This window comes from Hetaerina americana, unplaced genomic scaffold (genome assembly GCF_022747635.1).
Source record: "Hetaerina americana unplaced genomic scaffold, ioHetAmer1.1.p SCAF_5, whole genome shotgun sequence".
Classification (NCBI taxonomy): Eukaryota; Metazoa; Arthropoda; class Insecta; order Odonata; family Calopterygidae; genus Hetaerina; species Hetaerina americana.
Genome location: NW_027287095.1, coordinates 65492899 through 65520204, shown reverse-complemented (window position 1 = coordinate 65520204; position 27306 = coordinate 65492899). Strand labels below are relative to the sequence as shown.

At 35.0% G+C, this 27306-nt stretch overlaps 1 protein-coding gene across 1 annotated transcript in view; it reads left to right on the top strand.

The window, feature by feature from the left end:
- LOC139693965 (centrosomal protein of 104 kDa) overlaps positions 1-24544 on the top strand; it is a 28555-nt gene extending 4011 nt beyond the window's left edge. Inside the window, exons 4-19 of the mRNA XM_071592332.1 lie at positions 2395-2559; positions 3813-4117; positions 5297-5726; positions 7428-7639; positions 8828-9330; positions 10689-10818; positions 11476-11564; positions 11898-12041; positions 12709-12846; positions 15548-15679; positions 15929-16142; positions 16731-17044; positions 17689-17837; positions 20506-20607; positions 20695-20826; positions 24183-24544. Of these exons, the coding sequence (XP_071448433.1) occupies positions 2395-2559; positions 3813-4117; positions 5297-5726; positions 7428-7639; positions 8828-9330; positions 10689-10818; positions 11476-11564; positions 11898-12041; positions 12709-12846; positions 15548-15679; positions 15929-16142; positions 16731-17044; positions 17689-17837; positions 20506-20607; positions 20695-20826; positions 24183-24265 (3242 nt within the window). The 3' untranslated portion in view covers positions 24266-24544. The remainder of the gene's footprint in view (positions 1-2394; positions 2560-3812; positions 4118-5296; positions 5727-7427; positions 7640-8827; positions 9331-10688; positions 10819-11475; positions 11565-11897; positions 12042-12708; positions 12847-15547; positions 15680-15928; positions 16143-16730; positions 17045-17688; positions 17838-20505; positions 20608-20694; positions 20827-24182) is intronic.
- Positions 24545-27306: the final 2762 nt, after the last annotated feature.

Genomic DNA, 27306 nt, shown 5'->3' with positions numbered 1-27306 from the left:
GACCACTCCTCCTTGTGAAAACCTCTTTGCCAAGGGCAATTCTTCTCCTTACATCCTGACTACCTTGACCATGCTGGTCCAAAAGACTTCTGAGATAAGTAAGCTTTTCTACCTGCTCTATTTTTTGCCCTCTCATTTTCATGTTTAGCTTAGCCTTTTTCTTTCTGGAAAATCGCATATTCTCATCCCATACCTATCATACTGGATTTCCAATTCAATCAGCAATGCTTGCAACCCCTTGGCTAACTGACTCTCTGTTCTCAGAGAGACTCCACGTTCCTATTCTAACTAATGTGATCTTCTTCTCCTGCGTCTTCTGTCCTGCTGCTGCTGCTGGTTTTCCCTGGCAAGGGTTTCATGGGATGACGACTGCGGAAGCCTTGCCTCCCCCGCTGCCGGGCACGACACACGGCCGATTGGGCCGAGCCCCATAGTTGCCAGGACTCAAAATCTCTGTATTGTCCATCATGTTAATCTTGGGAATGATAATTGAGGTGCTTTCCTATTACCCTCCTGAATAGTGTTTTTAACGTGACACCAATGGCCACCTCCCTGGGGTCAGATGCCTTTGCAGCCGCCTCACTTAGGAACAGACACTGCATGGACTACTTTTCGTCTGGCTCTTAATCTTTGACCTATCTGGTCTACCAGGAGCAGTTATCATTGCTCCCACCAGCACAGCTCTAGGGGTCATCGGATCGGAATGCACAAGCCCTTCCACCACGTAGAGGTTGTAGTCCATGGGAGGGGAATTTTAAATAATGAATTTGGAAATCAGACCATAATACCAAATGTATGACAATAGAATTCTTTTAAAAAATCTTCTTAATGATAAATGTCATTGGTTAGATTATATTTATAAGGAAATACTAATATCAGAAATAGCTATCTGCTACACTAAAGCCTGAGAAATATATATTCATTTTTCCTTGACCAACTGTGGGCATGGTAGTCTAGTGAACAGAGCACTGGATTACTGACATAGTTGATTCCTGGTGATTCCCTTGGATTTCCTCAGCTCCACCCAAGTTTAGTGATTTTTTGGGTACCAGAGATTTTCCTGGGAAACCACAGGTGGTATAGGGATAGGAACTGGCCCCCCTACCCTGATGTGTGAAGTTCACATGCTATATAAGGCTTTAAGTATGAGGTGATGTCCATCCTCACCTGTCAAATCAACGTCTGGGTTGGTTGCAAGGTCTTGAGCTTCTAGTTCCCTCAGATATGGGAGATATACTGACTCTTGTGTCTCAGCTCCATGATAGGGTGATGAAAACTGATAAGTACCTGAGTTTCCATTGGCAAATAGACCAGTCTACACCATATGCTGCAAGCTAAAAAAATATGATTTGGCACATGAGTGTTTCAATGAAAAGCAATCAAAATAAAAACACAATAATACCCTTGGCTACCATGTAAACAATATCCTAGGGTATATTACTTTCCTCTGGGGCTCTTTACTTATTACCCTCCCCCTAGCATTCTTCCCCCAGGGGCTATTTTACCTCCACTGTGCTGTTATGCGCATCAAAAGGCTACAAAATTTCCAAAGATTTTAGTTCTGGTTTTAGCATCTGAAATTATGATATAACCATCTTAGCTGGCTGTCCTCATAACTGATTGCATATGGAACATTTCAGATGCTTATCTATCAGGCACAGTTCATATTACCTATATTCTTTTTGCTTTTACTTGAGACTTGCAATTGGTCATTAAAAGTGTGGCAACACAACTATATATGTTATGTTACAATCATATGGCAAAATTAAATGTTAGAAGTTCCATACATTCAAATCTGAATTCCTCTCATTAATATTAATTTTTTATGGCCATGAGGAAATTATAATTTAAGCCTCACACCAGTGTCATCGAAGTAAGGGCTTGGCATTACTGGTTATATCTTTGATTTCCACTTTCATATTTGAGCATTATATGAAAAACACTTGTTTGATGTGATGCAGACATTCCCTGAATGGGAATTGGATGCCTGGAGGTCTTGGCACCTTTTGCTGATATTTATGCTATGGCAGCATTTTCTCTTATACCTTCTCCCCCTATGTTCTATTAATTACCTATTTCACACCTATGCTGATGATTTATGAACCCACTTCATCCTTGGATTTTCATAATCATTATAGTATGTAATTTGTCAATGAAAACAAATGTCTCACATCCAAGATTCAACTCTGTATAAATCATGTAAGTAGAGTTTGGATCAGAGGACATGGCATATTATGCAAGTGTGAAGTCAATAAGTGATCGGGTATGAAACAGATACAGTGATAAGAAATGAAACAGATACAGTGATTCATGACACTGGGCAAGATCCAAGGGGGATATGAAGGGAACATTGTACTACCTTCATATTAATTAATATTGATTTCTGCCACATAGGTGAAGATGAGAACCACCGTGCTAGGGAGCTTGAATGCCATGGGCCAACTGTGAGAGGTTGGCAGTCATCCCGCCACTGCTCATACCCACAAGAAATTGTACTTCGACTGGATTCCAAGGCAGTCATACAAAGAGTTCAGATCCTCACACATCAGTATCTCATACGTATGTTTCTTTACTAATATGTATTCCCTTAATATAAATCTAGAAATTTTCATGGTGTTAATGGAGACCTTTAATTACTCCTACCAATTCAAATTCCTTAGAAGTATGAATATCATTGTGGCTTATTTGCCAGTCAGGCATGACCATCTAATATGAGAATTTCATTATTCATTGTATATATTTTTCATGGTATATATACATTCATGTTTATACCAAGTAGAACCACATATAGGAACATTTGGCAATACCTAAGCATTATATTTAATTTAGTTAATTTAAAATTTTTGTTACCCAATAATATTATGTGCAATATTTTATTGTCCTCTGAATGAGTTGATACTAATGACTAGAGGAACAAGTTGAACTTTCCCAATTTCCATTTGCACCGCGATCATAATAATAACTGCATATTTTAACCTCAAATTAGATTGGATTCTTGCCTTAGTAAGTTAAATGCTTGAATCACTAAACCACACAATATCATGATTTATAATTGAAGTACCCGAGGCATGAAAAGTGCCTCAATATTAAAATATTTTTTAAAATAAAATATTCAAATTCTTAATGATATACAAAATTCCTCTCTTAAAATTATATTCAGGCCTCTTTTTCTCTCAACACAACCATTATGGTGAATGTAGACAACCAATAGATAATGGGTTCACCTTAATTTAGTATGATTTATTTCATATGACTAAGACTATTTTAAGACCATTACTCCAGAAAGTTCATGAGACTGTAGAAGCTGAAGGTTGGTCTGAACTGCAAGGGAACTAGGTGACAATTTCTTGGCTTAGTAAATGGATGATTAATCAGAACTGATTAATAATGAGATACTCATATCAAGGCCTGGAATCCTTGGTATTAGTACTTGGGTGTCAGGGTGGCTGAGTCTTGATCTGAAGGTAAAAAACTCTAGATTTTACATTAGTTAAATGCTGCTGGAAACAACATTTATGGAGAAAATAATAACAAAAGTTTTTTTGTATTAAAAAAACTGCTATTAGCTAACAACCACAGAAAGAGTTCATCCTTCATTAAAAATGTCCTGGTTCACTAAGTTCCCCACTAAGTTTTATCTTTTATTAGTTTCCAAGGGTATCTAATTGCTAGTTAGATTCTAATACTTTCCTGAAGCATAACTTCACATTGCACAAAACCTTTTTTCCACATATATTTTTTCATTGAGTGAGGATAATCTATGTGTGTATATCATTACCTACAGCCAAATACAAAGAACCATTTATTTACAGCTGAGCGAGTAGAATTCTTTGTGGGAAATGATGAAGGTGATGAAGCAGGTGAGGTGGACAAGAAGGGGCGGGAAGAGGATGGTGCCGCAATGGAACCTCCTGAAGGGGGGCCAAGAACTATAACCCCACATCACCACCACCACCAACCAAACTTCACTCACCTTGGCTATGTTCCTCTATCCAGCAATGAGGCCACTGGCTTCAAAGCACGTGAATTGAAATCTGTCTCTGTGTCTTGCACAGGGCGTTACTTGCGTCTCCTTCTCCATGCTAACCATCAAAATGCCCTTAACACATGGAATCAGGTAATCTACTGTTTTGCCATCAGGTTCGATTCTGAATATGCTGCCATGCTAATTTTAGTAACCAGAATCAGTTGTTTTCAGGATTTCTAACATATCATTATTCAATTATACATTTTGTCATTACTCTTGTATCATTTAAAATCTTGATTACTGAAAAGAACTGGTTTTGGTATGCAGGCTTTCACAAAACATCTAGAAACTCACAAAAGTTCCATTTCACCTTAAATCATTAAAGTTGCTCGATAAGACAGAAAGTACATGGCTAATAGCATTACAATGCAAAGACAAATATACTTGAAAAATATTTTGTACATTTTAACCTCCTCTCAAACCACAGTAAAAATTATATAATATGACATTTCTTACATTATATACATATGAGGTCTCATATTATAAAATCACCACAGTAATGGATCTTAAGGAAAGCATAGAATACAATGTTTACTGACCAGCCTTAAGAACTTGATCAATACTGTCAAGGATTCTCCCTTTCACATTTACAAACACTGGCATAGCAAAACTTTAATGCACTCCATAATATGATGCAATAATATAGAAATAAAAACAACTATTAAATGACGGCTTAATCTGGCTACCCTACTTGATGGAATATATCCTCCCGCAGAAATTTTCTACAGGAAATATTACAAAAATAAATGTTTTCTGTGTAATTGGATGAAATATACAGCTATAGTGCAACATGAAAAAACTTGAACTAAAATGCAACTGGTACAGTAGGAAAAATCTTTCAAATGCAATACAGATGTAATTCCCAAAAGAAAAAAAAATGACTTAAGTAATAGCAGAAAATATTCAATAAATACAAGCTATATAAAACCAGCAAAAACCAACCAATTAAAATGAAAATATTATTTTGGACAAGAGAGACAGTTCAAAACAGAAATAGCATCTGTATCTAGGTAAATGTTAGCCTGAGACATTAGTTTGTTGAACTTCATATATAAATTCCAGGAGAAGCAACAGTTTGTCAAACTGTTGCTTCTCCTGCTGGACTTTATCAAAATGTTGCTTGGGAAAATAAAATTATATGTATGTGTCATCAAACTGAAATAAAATCAATCTTATACCACAGTAAATTTATTAATTTTTAACAGCTTGAGATAACAGAAAAAATTCTTAAAATTTATTTCCAACTCACCAAGGTTTTCTTTGTTGAAGGTGGGCCTGGTTGCTGTCAATCTCCTTGGAGAGGAGCCGGAGGACAACAACAACTCGCATCATGCGGAAGAAATGGGAAAGAGGGAGAGAGCAGGTAGTAGGGAGGATGAAAGGGAACCAGTGGTCAATGGAGATGAGGCCGACAGAGCCATACGCAACAATTGCCACACTTCATCCTCACAATCTTCTTCCTCCACCTCACCCTTTGCCTCTCCCTCTCCCCTCTCCTCCCTCCTCTTTGCAGCTTCCAGGTGTGGAGGGGGAGGAGCAGCAGGAGCCCATGGGAATATAAATGAAAATCTTCCTCGGCTCATCAATTCCCGAAATTATACATCACCATATGATGACCTAGCATTCGAGATGTATGTGGACACTGAGGTTGCAACGATCATCAGGCACATGGAAATCAAAAAACGGGAAGCTGTTGAAGGTGAGACAAATTATGAGTCTGCAGCCAAAGTCCATATAGTTCAACAGATAAGCCTCAGCCAAGTAAAAACTAAAAAAAACTAATCATTTAACAATTGAGATTATTAATTTTTATTCCAACAAGGATCTAACTCATATTCTGGAACAAGTCAACTTGAAAATTTCCCAAATGAAGGCCACCTGAGCCAACAATTTTTCTGATAAATTTAATTTGCACTTAGAAAGATATATTTTTGAGAAGTCCCCATATTTACAATAATACAACCACCTGAATATGCACTTAGTAGAAGCACTAAATGCATATGCCAATTTTTGAGTACTACTAACTGGCATGAAGGCCAGAACTTATACATGACTCAATTGCATGGAAAATGATCATCAAAAGAACAAATAATCAATATCATGCTGATATTATCTAAGTTTGAACAAAAATAGGTTATTTGATACATTAAAAGAAGCTGTACAAACCTCCATTTTATTCCTAGGAGGGTGTGCAGGTCCTCAGACAAACACGTCATTGCTCTCTAAGATGCTTCTTCAGGTGGATGTATTCCCCAGGGGATGCTGGTTATGGCCAGGAACTCTACTTTTCATTATATTTCTTAAGATGAATAAAAACTAAGTAGACCTATTTTATACTGTTTTTTTCGGTAAATTTTATTGATTGTCACCCATTAACTTGATATCAACAACCCATTTTCACAAAATATATGCTTAAGGCAATAGTTATGATATGTTCGAAATGATATGCTGAGGTAATTGATAGGATTTAATAATACATATCTAACAGAGTGCTGGAGCTGAGGACTAAGAATTTAGTGACAGCTTTGGCTCTACTTCAGTCCAGCTAAGGATCCAGCAAATTATTTTGAGTTCAACAAGTATATTTTAAAATAATTTTCATTTCAGTCATAATTATTGACAGCTTTTTATTAAATTTAAAGATTTTCTTGGCAAGTATTCCCTTTGGAAGATAACATCAAGGGATAAAAAATGCGGCACAATGGTAAACTATTCAGGCATTTTTTCATGAATAATGCCCATTCATTTGTTAAGAATTGATACATCAAAAGTTTGAGTCCTTAACTTTTCTGACTCCAACAAAAAATGTACTCCAGCAGCTTCCAATCCAGCTCCAGTACCCTGGTATGTAAGGAAATACATTTTTCTCATATTTTCTTTTTTCCCTAGGATTTATATACCCATGCATCTTGATGATTGAAATGCTGCAGTATTAAAAGCAGAAATAAGTATGAAATATGCTACAAAATTGACACAATTTAGTGAAAATATCAAGGGAATGACATGAAAATATTTCCAACTAGCCGTCATTACTTTTTTGATAACATTCCTATTTTACCAATTTTTTGTATGCTAGATTGGCATTCACTCCTCATTTATTTCAAATGATCTTTTCACAACATAAATGATTGTTACCTATTTTAATGCTAGATTTTTGTTTTAGGTTCTAAAACAGTGTTTCCTCTAATTTGAATTTCATATTGCTGGGATTAAGTTGAAGGAAACTCTGTTGCATACACATATATAATAACATGCATATGTACTTATAGAAAAAATCATGAGAATATATACTCCAGCGAATCATTCAAGTCTAGTTTCCATTTTATTTACTACTTTAACTTCATTGTGGTTTTTTCAGTCTGAGTTATTTCAAAGTGCTAAATAAAAATTTTTCTTGTAGGTGAGCGTTTTGAATATGCACGTAAATTGAAGCTAGCAATGGATGAGCTGAGGTCTGCTGGGGAAAGATTGGGTCGATGGGCATTAGAGAAACGAAAAGCAGCTGATGCTGAAGACTTTGAACGTGCAAGGAGAAAGAAATTGCAAATGGAAGAGTTCCGAGCCCACATTTACAATTCTTACAAAGTTGCACAGCTTCTGGAGATACATGGGGTAAGAAATTCAGCAATCATCCATAATATGGTCCAAATTCAAAAGAATTGTTGCTAATTAGAGAATCGCCGTTAATTTAGAGACATGCTTCACCTAAATTTTCTTCGCAAAACACGATGATGGCTTACTATACCCTCCCCTAATTATCAAGTTTATCTTGCTGGGTACTTAACCTAGATGTTTTAAATAATTTAATAGACCCAGTCACATCGTTGGAATTTGACAATGATGTGAATCATATATCCTAGAATTTTATCTACCATAGTTAAATGCTTCATAATGATGAATATGACAAGTCAAGTGAAAGACGATTTATTGACATACCAAAATTTTGGACCTATATTCCTAGTCTGGTACCCAAAATACAAATGCATAATGAGGTAGCAAAATGAAAATAGTTAATAGATACCAGCTAACTCATCTGGAAATGGTAAAAAAATTATTTAAAAACTATTTCAACTCTAATGCCTCTTCCTCATCTTATCAGCTGCCAACATTAAATAAAGGGTATTCATACAATACATAGGCTTCAAGCCAAGGTGTATGTTTTAATGTACCCCCTGAACTTGTACAATTATTGTGACTTTCATGCTTAAAATACAGTAAAAATTTGTTTGAATTACTAAAGGATGTGTTTATGAATACATAACAAAAGGTTTTCCCTGAAAAGTCCCTGCTTTATAATATCATCTTTGAAGTTTTATTTGATCATGTCAAAATTGGCCTTTCCAAAAATTTTCTCCAGAATTCACCAGACCATGGGTCATATTTGAATATTCAATCTATCATCCTAAATTTCACAGGCAACATATTATCTATGGCAACTAATCATTTTGGCATTTATATCAACTTGCTATTTCATGTTAATGCTTACTACACCATTGAGAAAAATTAAGTAGTACTTAACTTTGACATAAATATTATTCTTCCCACCTCTAAGCATAAAATTGTAGCAAGAGCGTTAATAAGTCAGCTAAATTCTAGCAAACATGGGGTCACCAATCAAATGCACACAACGGTTGACCCTGAGAAAAATAATGCATTGCAAATTGTATGACCATCTTTTCACCTCTTTAATCACAAAAAAATATCTGTAGGGTTTGGAATTGCTGCAGAATTCCTTTGATGTATTTCAAATACAAAAGCTGAGTTTCACTTTGTACCCTCTCCAATCTCTTACATCCACAGCCACTTCCTCAGAACGATGACCCAGATGACCCAGTGGCAGGGGCAATAACAATGGAGCAGCTGGGTGTGCCTAATTCTGTGCCACGTCACTCAATCAGAGCGCCCTTGAGCCCTTCACGGCAGCAACTCCACCCAGGTGGCCATGTCTATCAGAATGCAAACTGTCGCCAGCACCAGGTTCAACACCGACAATGTGCAGCCTGCTCTTCCCATAACAAGGATCCTTCCCCCAAGGGGAATTCAGCTTCAACATCTTCCCATGTGCTCTCACACTCCCCACCACCAGCCCATCTCCCACCCCCATCTCTTTCACCCCCACTTGGGCCACAGGGGAAGGGGTGCACCTCTCCAATTGGCAGCCCACCCTCAAACCAGAGGACAGGCCTCCGAGGCTCACAGAAGAAAAAGAAGCCGACTGTTTCCCCCACGGCAACAAACGGATCTTCATCTGTTAAAAACAGCTATGAGGCATATGATGAAAGAACACTCCCTGCTCTGAGGCAGTTAGTCAAATTGTTAATTACTTGGCAACATTTCATGCATTCAATAGTTAGCTGATGTTTATGATTTGTGATATTTTTAACAGAAAATCTCTACTGACAGAAATATAATAAAAACTTTGACCCATATATATTGAGGATGCAAGTTTGCCATGCAATGTTACAAATTACACAGGAATGATTTCAAGCAAATAAACCAGCCCAAAGTTAAGTGATCATAAAAGCAATGTAACATGACAACATAACGATGGATTTTTCTCACAGAAGAAAACTGACTACCTACATTCTAGCTAGAATTAACATACCTAAATTTTATAGCTGGACAGTTAAATTTTAGCCATTTCCCAGAAAATATTTTCCACAGCCTAAGTAGTGTGATGTGACTTCACAGAGGAATAGTAAGGTATACCAACATAATCCTTGAACATTTATAGTTAACATTTATCATAACTTCACATATTTACAGGTTTACTTTATCACATTTATTCACTGTCGTTAGCAAGGTACCTCTAATTTTTTTCTATTTTTGAGTATCATTAACAGCATGAAAAATTTATAAATAGAGCATACCGGAGCCTTTACTAGCACATTTATTTTGTTGAAAGCTAAAATTTTTAAAATAATTTTTGTAAATCCCAATTTATTTATCTTTATTTCACTGCAAATCTATGACCTCCTTCAGGGACACTTATGTGATCTTCAAGATTGTAAGGCAAGTTTTAGAAGCAGTAATTTTAATAAGACTACACCTGGAAGGAAAAGTATGGATCTTCTGTTAAAGCATGGCATCCTTTTACACAATGGGTGAAGTATTGCTTTTGTACTCCTGAAAATGCTAAGCTAAGATTTTTTTGTGACATGCTTTGGTATTACTGCTTGCTTAGAGTACTCACCTACCTAATTCTCTAGCCTCTAAAATGTAAGCATTAAAAGCACTGTTTAAGAACTTATTCACAAAATTTGGCAAATAGCAAATTGATTTTGGCTAAAGGAATAAAATAACTCTTTGGAAAATTCATGATTAGTCACCAACATTTGCTGTTATTCTAATAGCAATTATATCTAAAGAAACATTAATTTCATAATTGTAAATTTTCAAAGCTCTTAACACTTTTAAGGATCAAGTCATGGAAAACAAATTTTCAAAATCTTGAAATAGCTTGTCATACAAGTAAGCCACTCCAGTTGCATGAAACATTTGCAGCTACCCTAATTAATCAATGTTCATAAACACTGGATTTTGATGGCTAGGCAAATTCATGTCTAAATTTATTGCAAAGGTAACTCAAATATTCCCCAGTCTGAGTACCTAACAACTGAATAAGACACCCTGATAAAAATAGAGAATTACTTGATTCCAGCAAAAGCTACGTTGAAGATGCAGCTGCAATTGATGACTGGACGACACTAGGAGAAGGAGGAAGTTTCCGTCTGAGTGATAGAGAAAAGAGACAAGCTACTCTCCCAATAGCAGTCTTTGGCTTAACTCTTGTAAGTGGCCATATTACACCACATGGATGTCATGATAAGACTACATTTAGAATGCTGCATGCATGAATATATGCAAGGTGCTGCATGAGCATATATTCATAGATAGTAGGTGTGTTATACCTTCTAGACAACATGTGACCATTAATGTGCAAATCAAAATGCAACTGACCATGGCAGAGATTTAATTGAGGCCAGAGGAGTCTTTCCTGAAGACTGAATAACAGGATGTGTTGATATCATTGTGAGTACTTGATTATCAGCTCAGAGAACTAAGATGTAATTTGGGGTCACTAATAGGCTAAGATGGATATTTTCCACATATTCTTGCATATACCTCTCAATAACAATGCATAAACTCATCATTTCACAGCATTGATAATTCAGTTCACTGAATAGGTAAATATTCAGGCTGTCAGCAGTCTTTAAATGAGATTTCAACTAATTACGGAATGAGAGATATATCCCATTCGACTGGCAAATTTTTGAATGTTTAAGTGCTTTCCTTTAAATGTTATATCAAAGAAACAAATCCTCCAGAGTACAAGGAGGTACATAAGTGATTACTTTTTCCATTTGACACAAAAATATAGAGACATGAAGAAGTAGACTACAGTCATTTCCCTTGATTTGATATATAATCTGAACCATTTCCCGCAGGTAGAAAAGTTTTACTCCAAGCAGTTCACAGAGAGAGAGGAAGGCCTGCAGATGCTCAGGGAGGAGCTTCTGAAATCCTCCAAGGTAAGGTGCCAGAGCAAGGGAAGGGATGGGAGCGAACCAGGAGATAAAGCAGAGGACAAGAAGATAGCCGAGATGGCAAGGGCAGCAGTGACACCACCCCCTCCACCAGAAGGCAGCGTCTTGGCAGGGGGAGGCATTACAGAGGAAGTCATTGAGAAAGAGAAGGGAGATGTGGGGGACATGGTGGGGGGAACTGGGGTCGCCAATGGGAAGGATGGAGGGGGGGAGGTAGTGGATGGAGTGGCACATCAGGCAAATGGGGAGACAAAGGAGAATGGAGAGGAGGGGAGGAAGGCTTCAGATGGGATTGGAGACAGGGAGGCAAGGGAACGGACAAGACAGGAGAGAGTGTCTGCCAATAAGACTGCCAGAGCCGCAGTCTTTCTGCTGCACAGGGCTTTGAAGGACAAAGTCTTTGGTGTTTACAGCCTATCCACCGAAGTCATACGCTTCTTCTTCTCCCAGTTTGTCCCATCTAAGAGGTGAGTATTGCGGTGCATAGACACTTGTGTGAAATGGTTCATCTGTATGGTAGAACAGTATTAAACACAACATTTTTATAGCAACCATGTTAATAACACTGAAAGGTGGAAATGATAATATGAATATAAAAGTTATCCAGTTATTTTCAATATTATCTTTGATATCCCCATAATAATAATGATATCTCTAGGTTTTCATTAATTCTCTTAGGACTATCTGAGTCACGGAATCAGCATTCATTATTCAAGCTGAATACAAACAATTAAAATCCCCTTAACCTTCTCGCTGATGGTTGAAAATCACAATTACAATTTTATTGCTCCTTTTTTATATTTGCGGTTCTTTCATTTTAAGCAACTACGTATGGACTGAATGTTTTGTACACATATATTTCTAAGAAAACCAAATTATAATCAGTGGAATGATTTGCATAGCTTCCATTTATAAATTTCTTTAAATCTATTCTAAATTCAAATTCCACAAAAACTAGAAGCTAGGTTAGATTTAAAAATAAAATATCATATTGAAACTGTACAAAACATATATAAAATCGTATGAAGTTATAATTGGGAAAATCTTTAGCGTGATTGATTCTGTACCATTCTCTTTTAATATTTGTTTAATAGATGAATGGTGGCTAATTGAATTTTCCTTACCTCTCCTTAGGGTTTCTCCAGGGGAAGTTTCGAAGAGTGTTGAAAGGCTTCTCCCAGAGCTCCTTTCAAAATCAGGAGACTGTGCTCCACGTGTCCACAATTTAGCTATGAATACCATAATCAGAATGTCTGAATGTAAGGATGTGCGGTATGTTATTCTAATAGTATTGAAACCTTGATAATGAACACAATAATAATAGTAATAATAATAGTAGTAATAATAATAATAATACTTAATAGTTCATTGTGGTCGGCTGCATAAAGTGAACAATCTTTCCAAGCAATAATCAGTGTCCAAGATATTTTTCAATTAATTAGAATGCTTGGCTTTAGTGGTCAATTCATATTGGCCTTTTAACCTTATATTAATAGAGGAAGTGCATTATACAATTTGTTTGAAAAATACCTTGGGCTTATCTGATATAGTTTTAACCTAAGGATATCACTTGCACTTCCTGTAGCATATACATGAATGATACAAATTTGTTGATACATACACAAATTTTGTTTCACAAAGACTACAGATACATAAATAAAAATATATGGAAGAGTTAGTCCCTCATGATGAATAAAATATACTTTACATGTCTTTCCCAAGTTCAAAATGATATATGGCACTTACTTTTGACACAAATAATTTCAATAGTTGAGTAGTTGATCCCCAGAATACAATGCCATATTTTAAGTGAAAGTGTATGTGGGCAAAAAAGGATACCAAAATGATTGACACTATACTTCGGAGACCATGGTATGAATATTTAACTATAAATTTTTTTCATAAGAGAGCCATGATTATTCCAATTCAGAGTCTCACAAACAGATCAAGAAATTTTCTATGTGATGGCTGGGGCACATGGAAGGTTATAAGTGTATATTGTAGAATTTAGTCACATGTCCTGATGTGGGTGGAAGCAGAGAAATATTTTTTGTAGGTTTAAAGAGTAGATATTTGATTTCCATCGTTCATATACTTAATTTGCTGCATCTGTCAAATCCGATGTTTGTTGTTGTCTGTTAGGGGAGATGATCAGTTGTGAAATATCATCATCAAAGAGAGTTTCAGAAATACAAGTGTTTACTATTTGAACTGTAGATGTCATGGATATATGTATACCAAGAATATGAGTAGGTCAAGTACTCTTCCCTTGGGCATAACCTTCTTAAGCTATAAATGTAACTAATTGAAGGGATTTTCTCCAGCTGTTTGTAATATATCAGAGTTTAACCAGTTCTTGTCTTTTCATTGTAAGTTTTCTATCAAATTTAATGTTGTTCCTCTGATACCATAGTATAATGCTTATATATATAGTCAACTACACTTCATAGTGTGTAATATGGATACCCAGGGGGAAGGGGGAACAAAATTTAAATTAGAACCTGCTAGGGTTCCTGGAGGTACATTAAAGGCTTAGAAAATATTGAGAGTAAAGGCAGTGTCTTGGTACTGAAGAAAATGATGAGGCCCAGAGTGTAGACTGATTGGGCAAGAGCAATGATCAACTTATTCATGCACATCTAAAATATCATTTATGGTTTGATAACATACAAATGTGAAATATCATTTGGAGTAAGGAGAGATGCACCATGAATATCCAATTTAATTTCCAGATTAATGTCTACGGTACCAAAATGTGATTTAGAGAAAAAAATGAAGTTATCACTAGTCAATAAGAGGGCAAATGCTATTTAAATTGCAGCTAAATACTTTTTCTCCAGTTTAAATATCCTATTTTTCACAAATATTTAAATACGTATACATGAATTATCATGCACATTGAATTTTTGGATCATCTTATCTGTGATCTGTGTCATTGCAAAGAGGGAAGAAGGGAGAGGGTGAAGCAGTCAGTCCTATGTGGCACTCAGGCTACCAGATAAAAAAAATATTACACACATGCATTCCATTTCCATGAATAGCTTTGAATTGATACTTGCATCAATCCCTTTATAGTAGTTATCTAACCATACTTTATGCATTATAAGGCCAGTTTGAAATGCAAAAGCATAAATGAGTTTGATATTAAGGGGAACAATTCGTGTAGGTATAGCATTAATTAGAAGAATACAAAAATCAGTTCAAGAAAAACATGTTATAAACATGTATTAATTTACTAAAATCTAAAAGTGAGACAAAGAAAGAACACATAAGTAACTTAAGCTAGTTTTTGCCTAAAATATGTCTATTTTTATTATATTTACCCAATCAGCAGGCCATAACAGTTTAAATGATAATTTTAAGATATATGAAATTTGAATGCATTTACACTTTCCTTAAATAAATAACCAATGTGAGTTGGGCATGCAACCACCTTCTAATCAAAATATTATAAATCTGTTGACTTGAAATTTTCATAATTTTGGAGGTTAAATGACAGATATGATGCAGTTTTTACTAATTTCTCTAAGTCAAAAGCATGTTCGCATTCAGTAATCAACTTGCGAATGAAATCTTTTTTTCCAAAAAAAGTAATTAACGTGGTTTACAAGAAGAAATTTAATTTATGAACATTTTATTTTTAAACTAATGAAAAATTAAGCAAGCACAAAAAGAATGTTGAATATGAGTGAAATTCAAGACTTTCCAAATGCTAATTATGTTAATAATAACACTTATTTTTTTAGTGTAAAACCATCCAAAAGCTTCAGCTGGCTTTGAGCACTTTATGGTGTGATTATATTTAAACTCATCATTATCTAACAACAATTTAAAACATTTCACTTCTTATTTGAAAATTTTATCAATTATCATCATTTAAGAATGAAAAAGTACATCCATGGAACCTCGAGTACGAGGTGAATTCTCTAGCAAAAAACTCTTTAATGAAACCAATGGCATCCATCAATTTTAGGGAGCAACATCTCATACCAATGAACATCACTAAGCCTTTAACAAGCAGTACTCACCCTCGACTTGCTTTGAGCCGCGCAGAAATGGCTGAGCAACTAATTCTCCGACATGGAATCTCAACTGAAAAACAGAGGTAAGATTATGTGTACGAAGTTATGAATGCACCTCAACATCCTTTTCATATATACATGCTTGTAATTACATTAATGGAGTTTAAATTACTCTATTTAATTTTTTATCAATATAGCGATTAACAAAAAAAGCAATAATATAATATTGTTGTGGAGTACAAATTGAGTTCATAGCTGTTCCCTAAATATTTCAGTCATAATCTTAGAATATGACATTCTGACTATTGAAACTAATTACAATGTCTTTGCAGTGGCCTTACATGCAGAGTTCTATCAGAGCTTGGATATTCAGGTTTACATCACCCATCTGAAGCTGTTAGGAAAGCATCTGAAAGAATTCTTATACAAGTGTATCAAGTAAATCCTCGAGTTGTTAGGAAGCAACTTCCTCCAGAGGATGACTTAACGCGTAGAAATCTCCTGTATAGACATTTGTTCCAGGAATTCGAAAGAATTGATATTCAGGTAAAACTTTAGATTGAATTTTCTGTATTACTGTACTTTCATCTTAAGTTGCCAAATGCATGAAAGAATGGTATTACACATATAATGTTTCAATGACTGTTCAAAGTAATTTATTTCAGACTGCCAAAGGGTTCTCATAATTTAAGTTTTTAGACCAAGGCAACTACAGTAATTTAATATCACATGGGAATAATAAACAAATCAGTTTCTCAAGAGCTCCAGGAGTTGAAATCCAACTGAGATCACACACACTATATAAAACCTACATCCTAGCCATTTTAAGTAACAAATTTGAGCAAGCATACTAATTTGGATTCAATCTGCATTAAAACTGATTCCCTGTGCATAAAGTTAATGAAGCACATTTATTAGCAAGTAGAAAAATTATTCCTTACACGCGGGAAACTATATTAATTATTTTTTAAATTAATTTATTCAGAAGGAATAAAGATAAATTACAATACAAGATGACAAAAAATTGTTTTAACATGAATTCTAACATTAGCAAAATCACTTAGGATAAATTACTTTTCAATATGTCCTTTGCATGCTAACAAAGAATTTTGATTGATATTTTTCATACAATAGAGGAAGAAAGACATGCTTCAGAAAAGTAAGGCTGCAGCCGGGGCTTCAGCTACTAGCAGAATGCCTTCTGGAGGAAATAGCGCCACGAGTGGTGAGATGACCACATCTGTAGATACTATTTCTTATCCCTCCCCTGCTCACACTGTTAGTAGCTCATCTTCAACTTCCTCATCCTCCATAATGACATCACCAGCTGGGGCATGCTCTGGTCACATGCCCCTTGATACGCAAGCTAAAAGCAAAAGTCAGAGTCAAGGTGCTTGGCAGTCAAGGCAGCATTTAAGCCCTGTTCCGGATGCTACAAGTGAGGACAGGTGAGAATCCTTTTGTCATTCATCCAGCCGATAACAATTCATGGTATCTTGTCATTATAAATTGTTTATTTCACTTTCATACGGTTATTGCACCTATCTATTAAGGTACATCGTTAAATTCTTAACTATCACACGAAACTATACAACTACTGTATTGGACACATTAGATGAACCTTTTTATTGCAAAAATAATAGTTCAAAAAATCAACCACACCTGATATGTGAAGGTTTGAATTCATTATTCTTCTGTTAAATTTCACAGATATTTCCTGACATTGTATTTCACTATTTATTGCTTATTATTAAATGTAAAACTAGTATGTAAAATCCTATTAATTGAAAATACATTAATAGGATGCCCATATAGCATGGGTTGATTAGTTTAGCATTTATCAGTACTGTTCATATAACAAATAGAAATCATTGCCAATTTGAATTCACAAAATAAAAAATCAATGGCATTGGCTTTAATTTCAACCAAAATGAGACAAGGTATAGTGTGTTTAAATAGAAACATAATAACAAAAGTTCTGAAAGAAATTAATCAGATTCAAGAAAATGGAATATTCCCATTATCATGTTTCATGTGTCGTTAATCATTTCATGATAGACTAGGAGACATGTATCTGCTTTTGCACTTACAGGATGTGTGTATTTTGCTTGGAGAGAAACAAAGCATTTTCAGCTGAGGAAGGACTTAACCTTCACTACTGGAGAAACTGCCCTATGCTCACTCGTTGTTCCCACTGCCGTCAAGTCATTGAGGTGTCTGCTCTCTCAGCTCATCTCATTGGTGAGTGAATGCGTAGGTGTAAAAAATGCCCTCTACCCTAGTTTGCTGAGTTGACATGCTTCAGATAATGTTTGCACCATACTTTTCAAAAGTGCTCGAACTAATGGAGGGCCTACCCACACTTCTCAGCTTACTTACTTCATACTTCAACTACTTACTCAACGTACTTCTTGCTTCACTTATTATGTTGTTCCATGGTTGATGGATGATTCAGCTTATATACTAATATTATAATGTAATTATTAAGTTTAAATTAATATTGGGAATGTATTCTTCATTTCCATTCAGTTTGATGTGTTACAAACATGTGTAATTGTTAATTTGTTTGGTCAACCCCAACTTTCAAGTCATTTTTTACAATAATGATATCACATTATTCAAGATATGAAGCCAATTGATAACATGAATCATTGCAATCAATCATGCTTTGGTCAACTAGTAATGCAGTGTAAGATTGTAACCACTCACTGAAGATGCTTCATCACTTCGGTGGGCACAAATTTCACCTATAGGACTAATAATACTTCCTGGGAATGAAAATGAATGCATATTAATGCATTATGATGAAAATTCAAAAGACAAGTCACTTAGACAATACAAAAATATAATATTATACATAATATCACACAAAATAGTGCATGAAAATCAAAACTGAATAAGAATTACGCATCTACAATAGTTCTAATATATAATGACATTGTAACTTTTCTCAAAGATTTGATGCAATGCCAATCCAATAAATATGCCTCAAGATTTTGGCACAACAGGATTGCAGCCACTGTGATTATGAACATAGCCAATTAACCTTCCCACTAATAACAGAGAAGAGCTCCTCTCTCCACACCATTCATGAAAAGATAGTTACTGAAAACAGTGCATTAAACCATCATGAAGGATTTGATAGCCCAAGTCTTGAGAAATCACTTTAAGAAAACAATCTGCTTTTTTTTAAATTCAAAGAACTGCAGGAGATGCTATAAGAGTGACTTTAATGGAATCATTCCTTTATGAGCATCAAGATGCCAAAATTTAACAGAGCAAACATCTTTCTACTTGATCAGGACTCCTACCCTGACCCCCTTGGCTGGAAATAGAGGGCATCCAGGTTTGATTCCAGTTCAAAGAGAATGATTTTTACACTGTGAAATGTCTTTTTGAAATATGGTGCCTTACGTTAGAGGGAAATATTTCATGAGAGGGGTGTGAAGGTTGAATTGTGTTTGAGTTTGGTCACCCACAAAGCAGAGTGAAAATGAAAGTAAAAACTAAATCAAAATCCAATGAAATCTGATTTGCTGTGATCAAAAACGCTATAATATTGGAATATTTCTGAGCCATATATCAATGAAGGGGGAAATTTAAATTTTTTTAAGGCCAACTGAAATCTGATTTGCTGTGATCAAAAACACTATAATATTGGAATATTTCTGAGCCATATATCAATGAAGGGGGAAATTTAAATTTTTTTAAGGCCAACTGTTTACTGATATAATCAATGAATTATTCTCCCATCATCCATAATATCTGGCTATTCCTACGGAGCTAAGCAAGAAAGTTCTCATTAGAGCTCAAGAACTCTGGGTAGTTAATACTTTACTATTCTCAGATGCAAAACAATCCTGAGGATACATATCTATTAGTTTACCAAAGCAAATATAAAAATAAGTTAACAAAATTTTAAACTTTAACTAATTTAGATGCAGCAAAAAGATATTATTTACCAGACCCATTAGAAGACAATGAAATTTAATCACTTAAGTGGTCTATAACCTATACCCATCTCTTTTAACCTCTACCCTATAATGCTCACCTCGAGTCTTCAACATGATGACCATACTATGTATTATGATAAATTTTCAACTTAAATAACACCTAAGAGTGTATGGCAGGGGGTGGTAATTCACTAGTCATGCCATTGGGAAATCTGTGGGAAATATAAAAATAATGACAGCTGGTTTTACTCTTTGCACTGTGGCCATTAATTGTAAGAGGAGAAAACGATTCCTTGAATCACTCTATTTGAAAAGCCCTCTCTCTGTTGTCAACATTGAAAATATAACATTTGTACATTAGCTACAGAAAACAGCAAGTTGAGTTTTTGACTCATGAGTCCAATGGTTAGAGCATTAGGTTATTTACCAGAGAGTCCAAGTTCAATTCCCAACCATACTTTTGGGTACACTAAGCTTCACCTAAGCTGCATGGTTTTTAAAGTATTAGATATTCCTGGGAAACCACAGGTAGAACATCAAAAGAAACTGGCCTTCTTACCGTGATGAGTGAATTTCAAATGCCATTTGGGCTAGCATGGGGTGACCTCTACCTTTCAAACCTACCTTCAGTTTCATTACTTAGGTTAGGCGTTGGTCCCTAGGAATAAGTATCGATTCACTGAAACATCCATTTATGCAGAATAACATTAGTACATATGTACCATTGTACATTTCAATGCAGCTTACCCTTTTTGCAGAGTTAATCATCATAACCCACTTATTCATGCCCCTGCACTATTCCTTTGCTAAAATTCAAGCAAATATATGAATAATGCTTACCTCTCTTAATTACGAGAGAGGTAAGCATTTTCTCTCGTATGTAAAAATTGGTAGTGCTCACATTTTTAAGAAAGTAAAGACCTGTCCATTCTAAGCATCTGTTTATCCATTAATAGGTGAGTGTGACGCACAACAAATGTACAAACAATGCAGCAGATGCAAGCTAGCAATTCCAGTGGAAAAGTATGAAGAACACATGAAAGCACTTACTTGTACAGGTAATTTTATTTCCAACTGATTGAGACATCAGATGATCAATGGAAAATTCTCTTTGTAAACCTTGCAATGTGCACTGTTTTATGCAGATGGAGAAAGCATGGTGTGTCCCTTGTGCTACAGGTCAATCCAACCTATTGGAGAAGATGGTTGGAGGGCCCATCTTAAGGGCCCAGGCCCGGGGCATTGTACTTCACAATCCAGGAGGAGGCATGGCAGGGGTAAGATTAAATGGCACCTTACATGTAAGTGATGAGTTCCTTGAGTGGCAGATATGTAAATACTGAAGTAAATAACAAAAACTGAATGACCAAAGTTGTGAGATGCGATAGTGAGGAAAGACTTTTGCAAGCTTTCCAAATGCATGATGAGATGTATCTTAGGAAAAAGTTTACCAGGACCAGATGATGTCCTCTGATGGCACAGCCTTAAGCAAACAGCACCTTTATGGTTGGTAAGTACCAATATGCAACTCACTCACTACAGCTGTAAATAAATCCATGAACACTACTGAGATGATGGTTAGTCAATCATTAATTAGTTAGAAACCACTGGAACGTTGCACAGTACAAAACAAGTGTGTCAATCCAATGGTAAAGTTGTTAAACTGGCATTATAGTGAACACACTGTATTCAAATGTACGTTTGAGCCTATAAGAATGCATCTTACAAAAACTTAAGCCATGTTGGATATCCCTTTCAAGAATCTGCAACAGAGGCATATTTGAATTTTTTAACTAACTGCTATTCCTTCAGATTTACAATTCTACGATTGGATTGGCAAATGGACACATAGGTAAGAAGGTACACACCTGTTGATTCAAAGAATCTTGACAATTTTGGTGCACAGGGCAGAGAACAAATATAAGTGAATTAACTTTCAATAATGTATGATATTATGATTCTTCATTAGAGGTCCCCAACATCTACTAAATGCAAAGGAAAATGGCATAAGCAAGCATGTGGTACATGGTGAATATTTTTCATTAAAACTTGATTTAATTAATTAAACTGCTGAATGTCACTTTCCACTTCAATGAGATCACATATTTATTCACATAAATCCTCACTTTTGTCTAAATTTTTTGGCAAGTTTAAGAAGGAACATACACTGTATTTAAATGGTTACTTAAATAATAAATCAAAAGAGAGATGGTACTTTTTTCCACACTTTATTTTACAAGTCGACCGGTTTCGTCGCATAGGCGACATCATCAGGTACATAGAATCAGTGAGTACCAGAATATATAGTTATTTGAGGGGGGGGAGAGGAGGGTGAGGGGGGAGGGGTGGTAAAAGGGGGGGGCGGTGTGAGAGGGAGCGTGGTACTGGGCGTGGGTGACTCAAAGGGAGGGGTGGGGTGGATGTAGGCTAAGTGGAAGCTTGGTTAGGTATGCCTTTCACAGCGGGGGTTGGGGCGTCATGTATTGTGGTCAGAGAAATATCCAAAACCTTTTGGATATTTCTCTGACCACAATACATGACGCCCCAACCCCCGCTGTGAAAGGCATACCTAACCAAGCTTCCACTTAGCCTACATCCACCCCACCCCTCCCTTTGAGTCACCCACGCCCAGTACCACGCTCCCTCTCACACCGCCCCCCCCTTTTACCACCCCTCCCCCCTCACCCTCCTCTCCCCCCCCTCAAATAACTATATATTCTGGAACTCACTGATTCTATGTACCTGATGATGTCGCCTATGCGACGAAACCGGTCGACTTGTAAAATAAAGTGTGGAAAAAAGTACCATCTCTCTTTTGATTTATTAGAATGGATTTCCACAAAGTGAAGCCTGAAACCATCGAGGTTACTTAAATGTTCAATTTCATAGCAGAACAGAAAAGCAAAATAGTCATGCGTCAATTTTTGAAAACTGATAATCTTGGGATAAACATGAATATGCAAAATAATTGACATTTCTAGTGATAGAAAATCATTTATTGCAAAAAAATTACAGAGCAAAACTATACTTGAAAGCATATAAGTAAAATAATATTAACACCAAAATAAAGTAAAAAGAATGAAGTTATATGTGAAAATTGGAGATGGGCGATCTGTTAAACAGATTCAGTCATAATACGAAGGACAGCCACAGAAGCTGTATTCAAATGTTGCATTAGTCAGCGATTGATGCAATTGATATACAATTCCCACCCTCCTTAAACAAGTGTATGAATAGAATGCCACTTTTACAACTGCTCATTTAAATAAGAGGCTTTTTCATGGGAACTGGCCATTTTTTGTTTTACAAAAATGTGCTGTACACAACTATAAACCGCATGAAAAACATAGATTTTTCACTGATAGATTTATTCTTTGTCTTTCAAATGATATTTCCAATTTGACACTTGAAATATAGAAAGCGCCGCACATTTTTGCCTATCATATATTTTTTCACAGAAAATTAAACTCTATTCCTAGGTTTAAATTACTAACAATTAAATGAAAGATTAAGTATACATCAGTAAGAACCACATGAGAAAAAGAATATGATAATAAACATATTCCTCTTCTTTATAAAAATATGGAGAGAAAAATGCTGACTTCAGCAGCAATGGCCATTGACAAGATGTCATTTTTGTCTTTTTGCTGAGTGTTATGGGTTTGAACAGCATGCTAAAAAATTTAATGATAGGGCTCAAATAATCATCACACTCATGCTTTATTGAATTGATTTTCTGCAGACAAAAAGCAATTAGCTACAACCTCCAAAGAATTTTCAAACCATCAATAGATGTATTTTCCGGTAAGAAAGTAAGGAAACAGACTGTGCATCAATTAATATAATCCACAACTTCCTTTAATTTTGAAAATATGTCAAATGACACACACCACATCTTAAATATTCAAATTCAATGAGTGTGCCCAAGTATTCCCAAAAATGCAAAATAATTCAAAATGGTTATTTTGATTAATGCCCCACTGAAAATTCACTTAAAATATGCTCATATCAAGGGAAGTTTATACAAGAGGAGAAATTATGTGAGTAAATATGGTATATAATAATTTATTCTAGTAGAAAACAAAATTGTAAATATGCATAAAAGGACTCCATGTGTTCATCTCTAACAGGAGTACCATATAATTAGTGTAAGTTAATACATTACCTGCCTGATTTTAATATTTTAAATGGTTATTAAATACATATTTTCATAAATAAGCTCAACTGATACACAAGGGGAGAGGATATTAAGTTAATTAATCAGAATTCAGATGTTAGTGACCTCTGCATAAAATTTCTCTTTACTGAATAAAAACTAACAGAACAATTATCTATGCCACATTTGGGTAACATGCATTATTTTTAGTTGATAAAAAGCATTTAGAATCTATAACTTAAAAGAAAAATAAATGCTACATTTATAATGTATAATACTATCACCAAAATTTAATACCAAGTCAGTTTTGATGTTTTCAGTTATCCAGTGAATGGCAATGATTATTAATTAATTATTTATATGCAACATCCTTCAAAGAGAACTTATCATTACTTTCTCTAGATTATCCATAATAATATTTATTTAGAGAATATATTGTACCACTACAATATCACTTTAATTCTGTTAATCCTATAGGAGGGTCCAAGTCACCATCTGACCCAAAGAGCACCACTAGCAAGTCTACTCCATCCAATCCTCCGCCCAGTGTCAACACTTAAAATGGATTCCTATTAAAGGTCGACGACTCTTTTAATTAGAAAGGAAAAGGAGTGTAAAATATAAAATGATTCCATCAAATTATGCCATCCATATTTGTCCTTGTACAAAGTATATGTAGATTTAATAATAAATCCTGAGAAAATGAATACAAATTTTTACGAGCTATGCCAAAACAAAGTGTGATTCCCTTTATTACTAACGAAGTTTGAAATTTTCTTAATATTTTATTAGTACTAAAAAATTACACTTTTAAAATTTAAAAGTGAGTTGATATGTAAGATCTAATTTTAAGAAAATATGTTGTTTTGAATATTTGTGCTTTTATCATTCTATGTATATTTACAAAGAAAAATTATTCAAAGCAATAATAAAAAAAATTCTGTTGGAATGTTTCCTTTTGTGTAACAAAAACTCAAATATTCATGGAATTATACAATAAAATCTGCCACCAATTGGAACCATTGACTTCATATTATGGGTGTGCTCATCATAAGAGCCTTAGGTCAAGAACAATAATGTGTGCACATTAAGTGCTGGCCTCAGTGGCAGCGGGGTAACATCCTTGCCTGCTAACCTAGAGGTCAAGGGTTCAATTACCACCTAGATGAATTTCCCTCCACCTAGTGTTGGATGTTTATAATTATCTTTGTTGTTATTTCATGTTAATAATTTTATGTAAAAGGTCAAACTTGACTTTTATCTGAGTGGTGCTAAATTAAAATGTAAAAAAAAATCAATAATAAATTGAGAGAATTTAAAGTGCACTTGTACACAGCCAAAAGAAACCCACACTTGGGAATATTACACAAGGGTGATTAGTGACACATATGGGATTTAAATTCTGTCAACCTTGCTTCTTGGGCAGGTGTATATAATCCAATCTGTACTTAGCAGTAAAGGAAAATTATTCAAATACAGCTCATCATTGGTAAGATGGAATGTCAAGAGCTATTTTCTACCTCAAACTTGACAGCAGAAGGCCGATGCAGTTCCTTTCCACTCAGCCTAATACTTATCCATCCAATTAACCAACCTTTCCTATTAGCATGCAAGAGCCAAAATGCAAAGTGCTTCTCAAATTAATTACTCCAGAATTTCTGAAAGAGAGACTGGTGGAGTGTCTAAATTACTCTGCATGAGCGTGTGTGAATTTGATAAATCCTGAGGAAAGACAATATTAAACGTTCCAAAGAAATGAATATTTACATTTAAACTAGACTGAAGATAAATAAAATAATTCCACCAACTCACATGGTTTTTCACAGTGCTATTAATCTGAGTAGGTTGGGAATTTTTGGCAAATGTAAAATGTTTCCACTTAAATAGGAATAAATTAAGAGTGGGTTACCTTCACCCTTTATTCTCCATTCCAACCTGTATTAGGCAGATCAAAGTACATATATCAGTATTCCATTGGCAGATCTCTAATCAAGGCAATTTATTTTTGTCTACAAGCTCACTTTTTGTAACTCCTTTCCTCTCTTATGAAATCACATTAGCCACTCATTAATTATAATCTCATTTATGCTAGTGGTACATAATTATATACAGATAAATAATTAAAACATTACTGTTAACCTATCAATGAAGGGGATGGAACTAACAGATCCATACATATTTGTTTTCCATTATTTTCCAAGGTATCTTGTCTACTTGTGGTATATATTATCTTTCTGTACGACCATAACCACTAGCCCTCGTTACACAGTAAAGCATTTCTTGTGTTTTGATACCCTTTTAAAACTGTGAGACTCTATACATTAGTAAAAGTAATTTTTATGCACATTTCGTCCATTGTTAAGGAAATATGTTTACATAAATTTATATACATGATAATTAAATGATTAAGTTGGACAAGTTGTGAAATTATATGCTATATTACATATAATATTTAGGATATCCGAACATGCTTCAGCTCTTCATGATTGCTTCAAGCAGGTTGCATATTTTTAGTGGCCTATGTGAGGAGAGATCCTGTAAGAGATCTGAGATCTACATAAATTTATATGAATGATAATTCAATTACTAAGTTGGACAAGTGGTGATATTACCATATTTTCCCATTGATAACACGTGCATTATCCATTAAAAAATGTTCAGATGATCGAAAAAATGACAATGTGCGTTATTTAATGAAAATTGAAAAAATCCAAAAATTTACATAACTTTGTACACAATAGTTTAATGAAGTTTCGCAAAAATTAACTAATCTGCAAGCATGCCTTTCTAATTGCATTCTATTTTATACAGATCTTTAACTTTTACAGTTATTTCATCTCATAAATCCATGAGAAAAAGAAGAAAAATATAATTTATATACTTCATTTATTCTAATATGTAGTGTAGTCCTTCTTTATTCTAACACATAGCACTTCAGTTATAAGTAGAGTACGTTGTATTGTTTACCTGTATGTATAAATATATGATAGGATAGGTAGACCACTCGAGTTCACAATGTGAATCACAATTCAAGCAGCTTGTGTATTTTTAGTGGCCTAGTTGAGGAGAGATCTTGCCAGGGATTTGAGATATACATAAATTTATATAAATGATAATTAAATTATAAATTTGGTAAAGTGGTGATATTATATGATTTACTAAATAGAATGTTTTGGGTATCCAAACATGCTTCAGGTCAGCATGATTGCTTCAAGCAGGTTGCGTATTTTTAGTGGCCTGTGTGAGGACAGATCCTGCCAGGGATCTGATATCTACATATATTCATATAAATGAAAATTAAATTATTAAGTTGGACAAGTGGTGATATTATATAGAATGTTTTGGACATCTGAAAATGCTTCAGCTCTGCATGATTGCTTCGAGTAGGTTTTGTATTTTTGTTACATTTGATTACTCACAATGGAATTTTTAGGCCAAAGTTGACATCCTTAATTTAATGTCAGGGCAAAGGTCAGAAACCCTGATGTGGCTACAACTTGTGAGCCTCCTGCGGCTTAACTGCAGTGCGCCTGCAAGCTAGCTAGCAAAAACTGCAGGGTTTGCTTTGTTTTTCAAGAAAACAAAGACTGTCTTTGGTCTT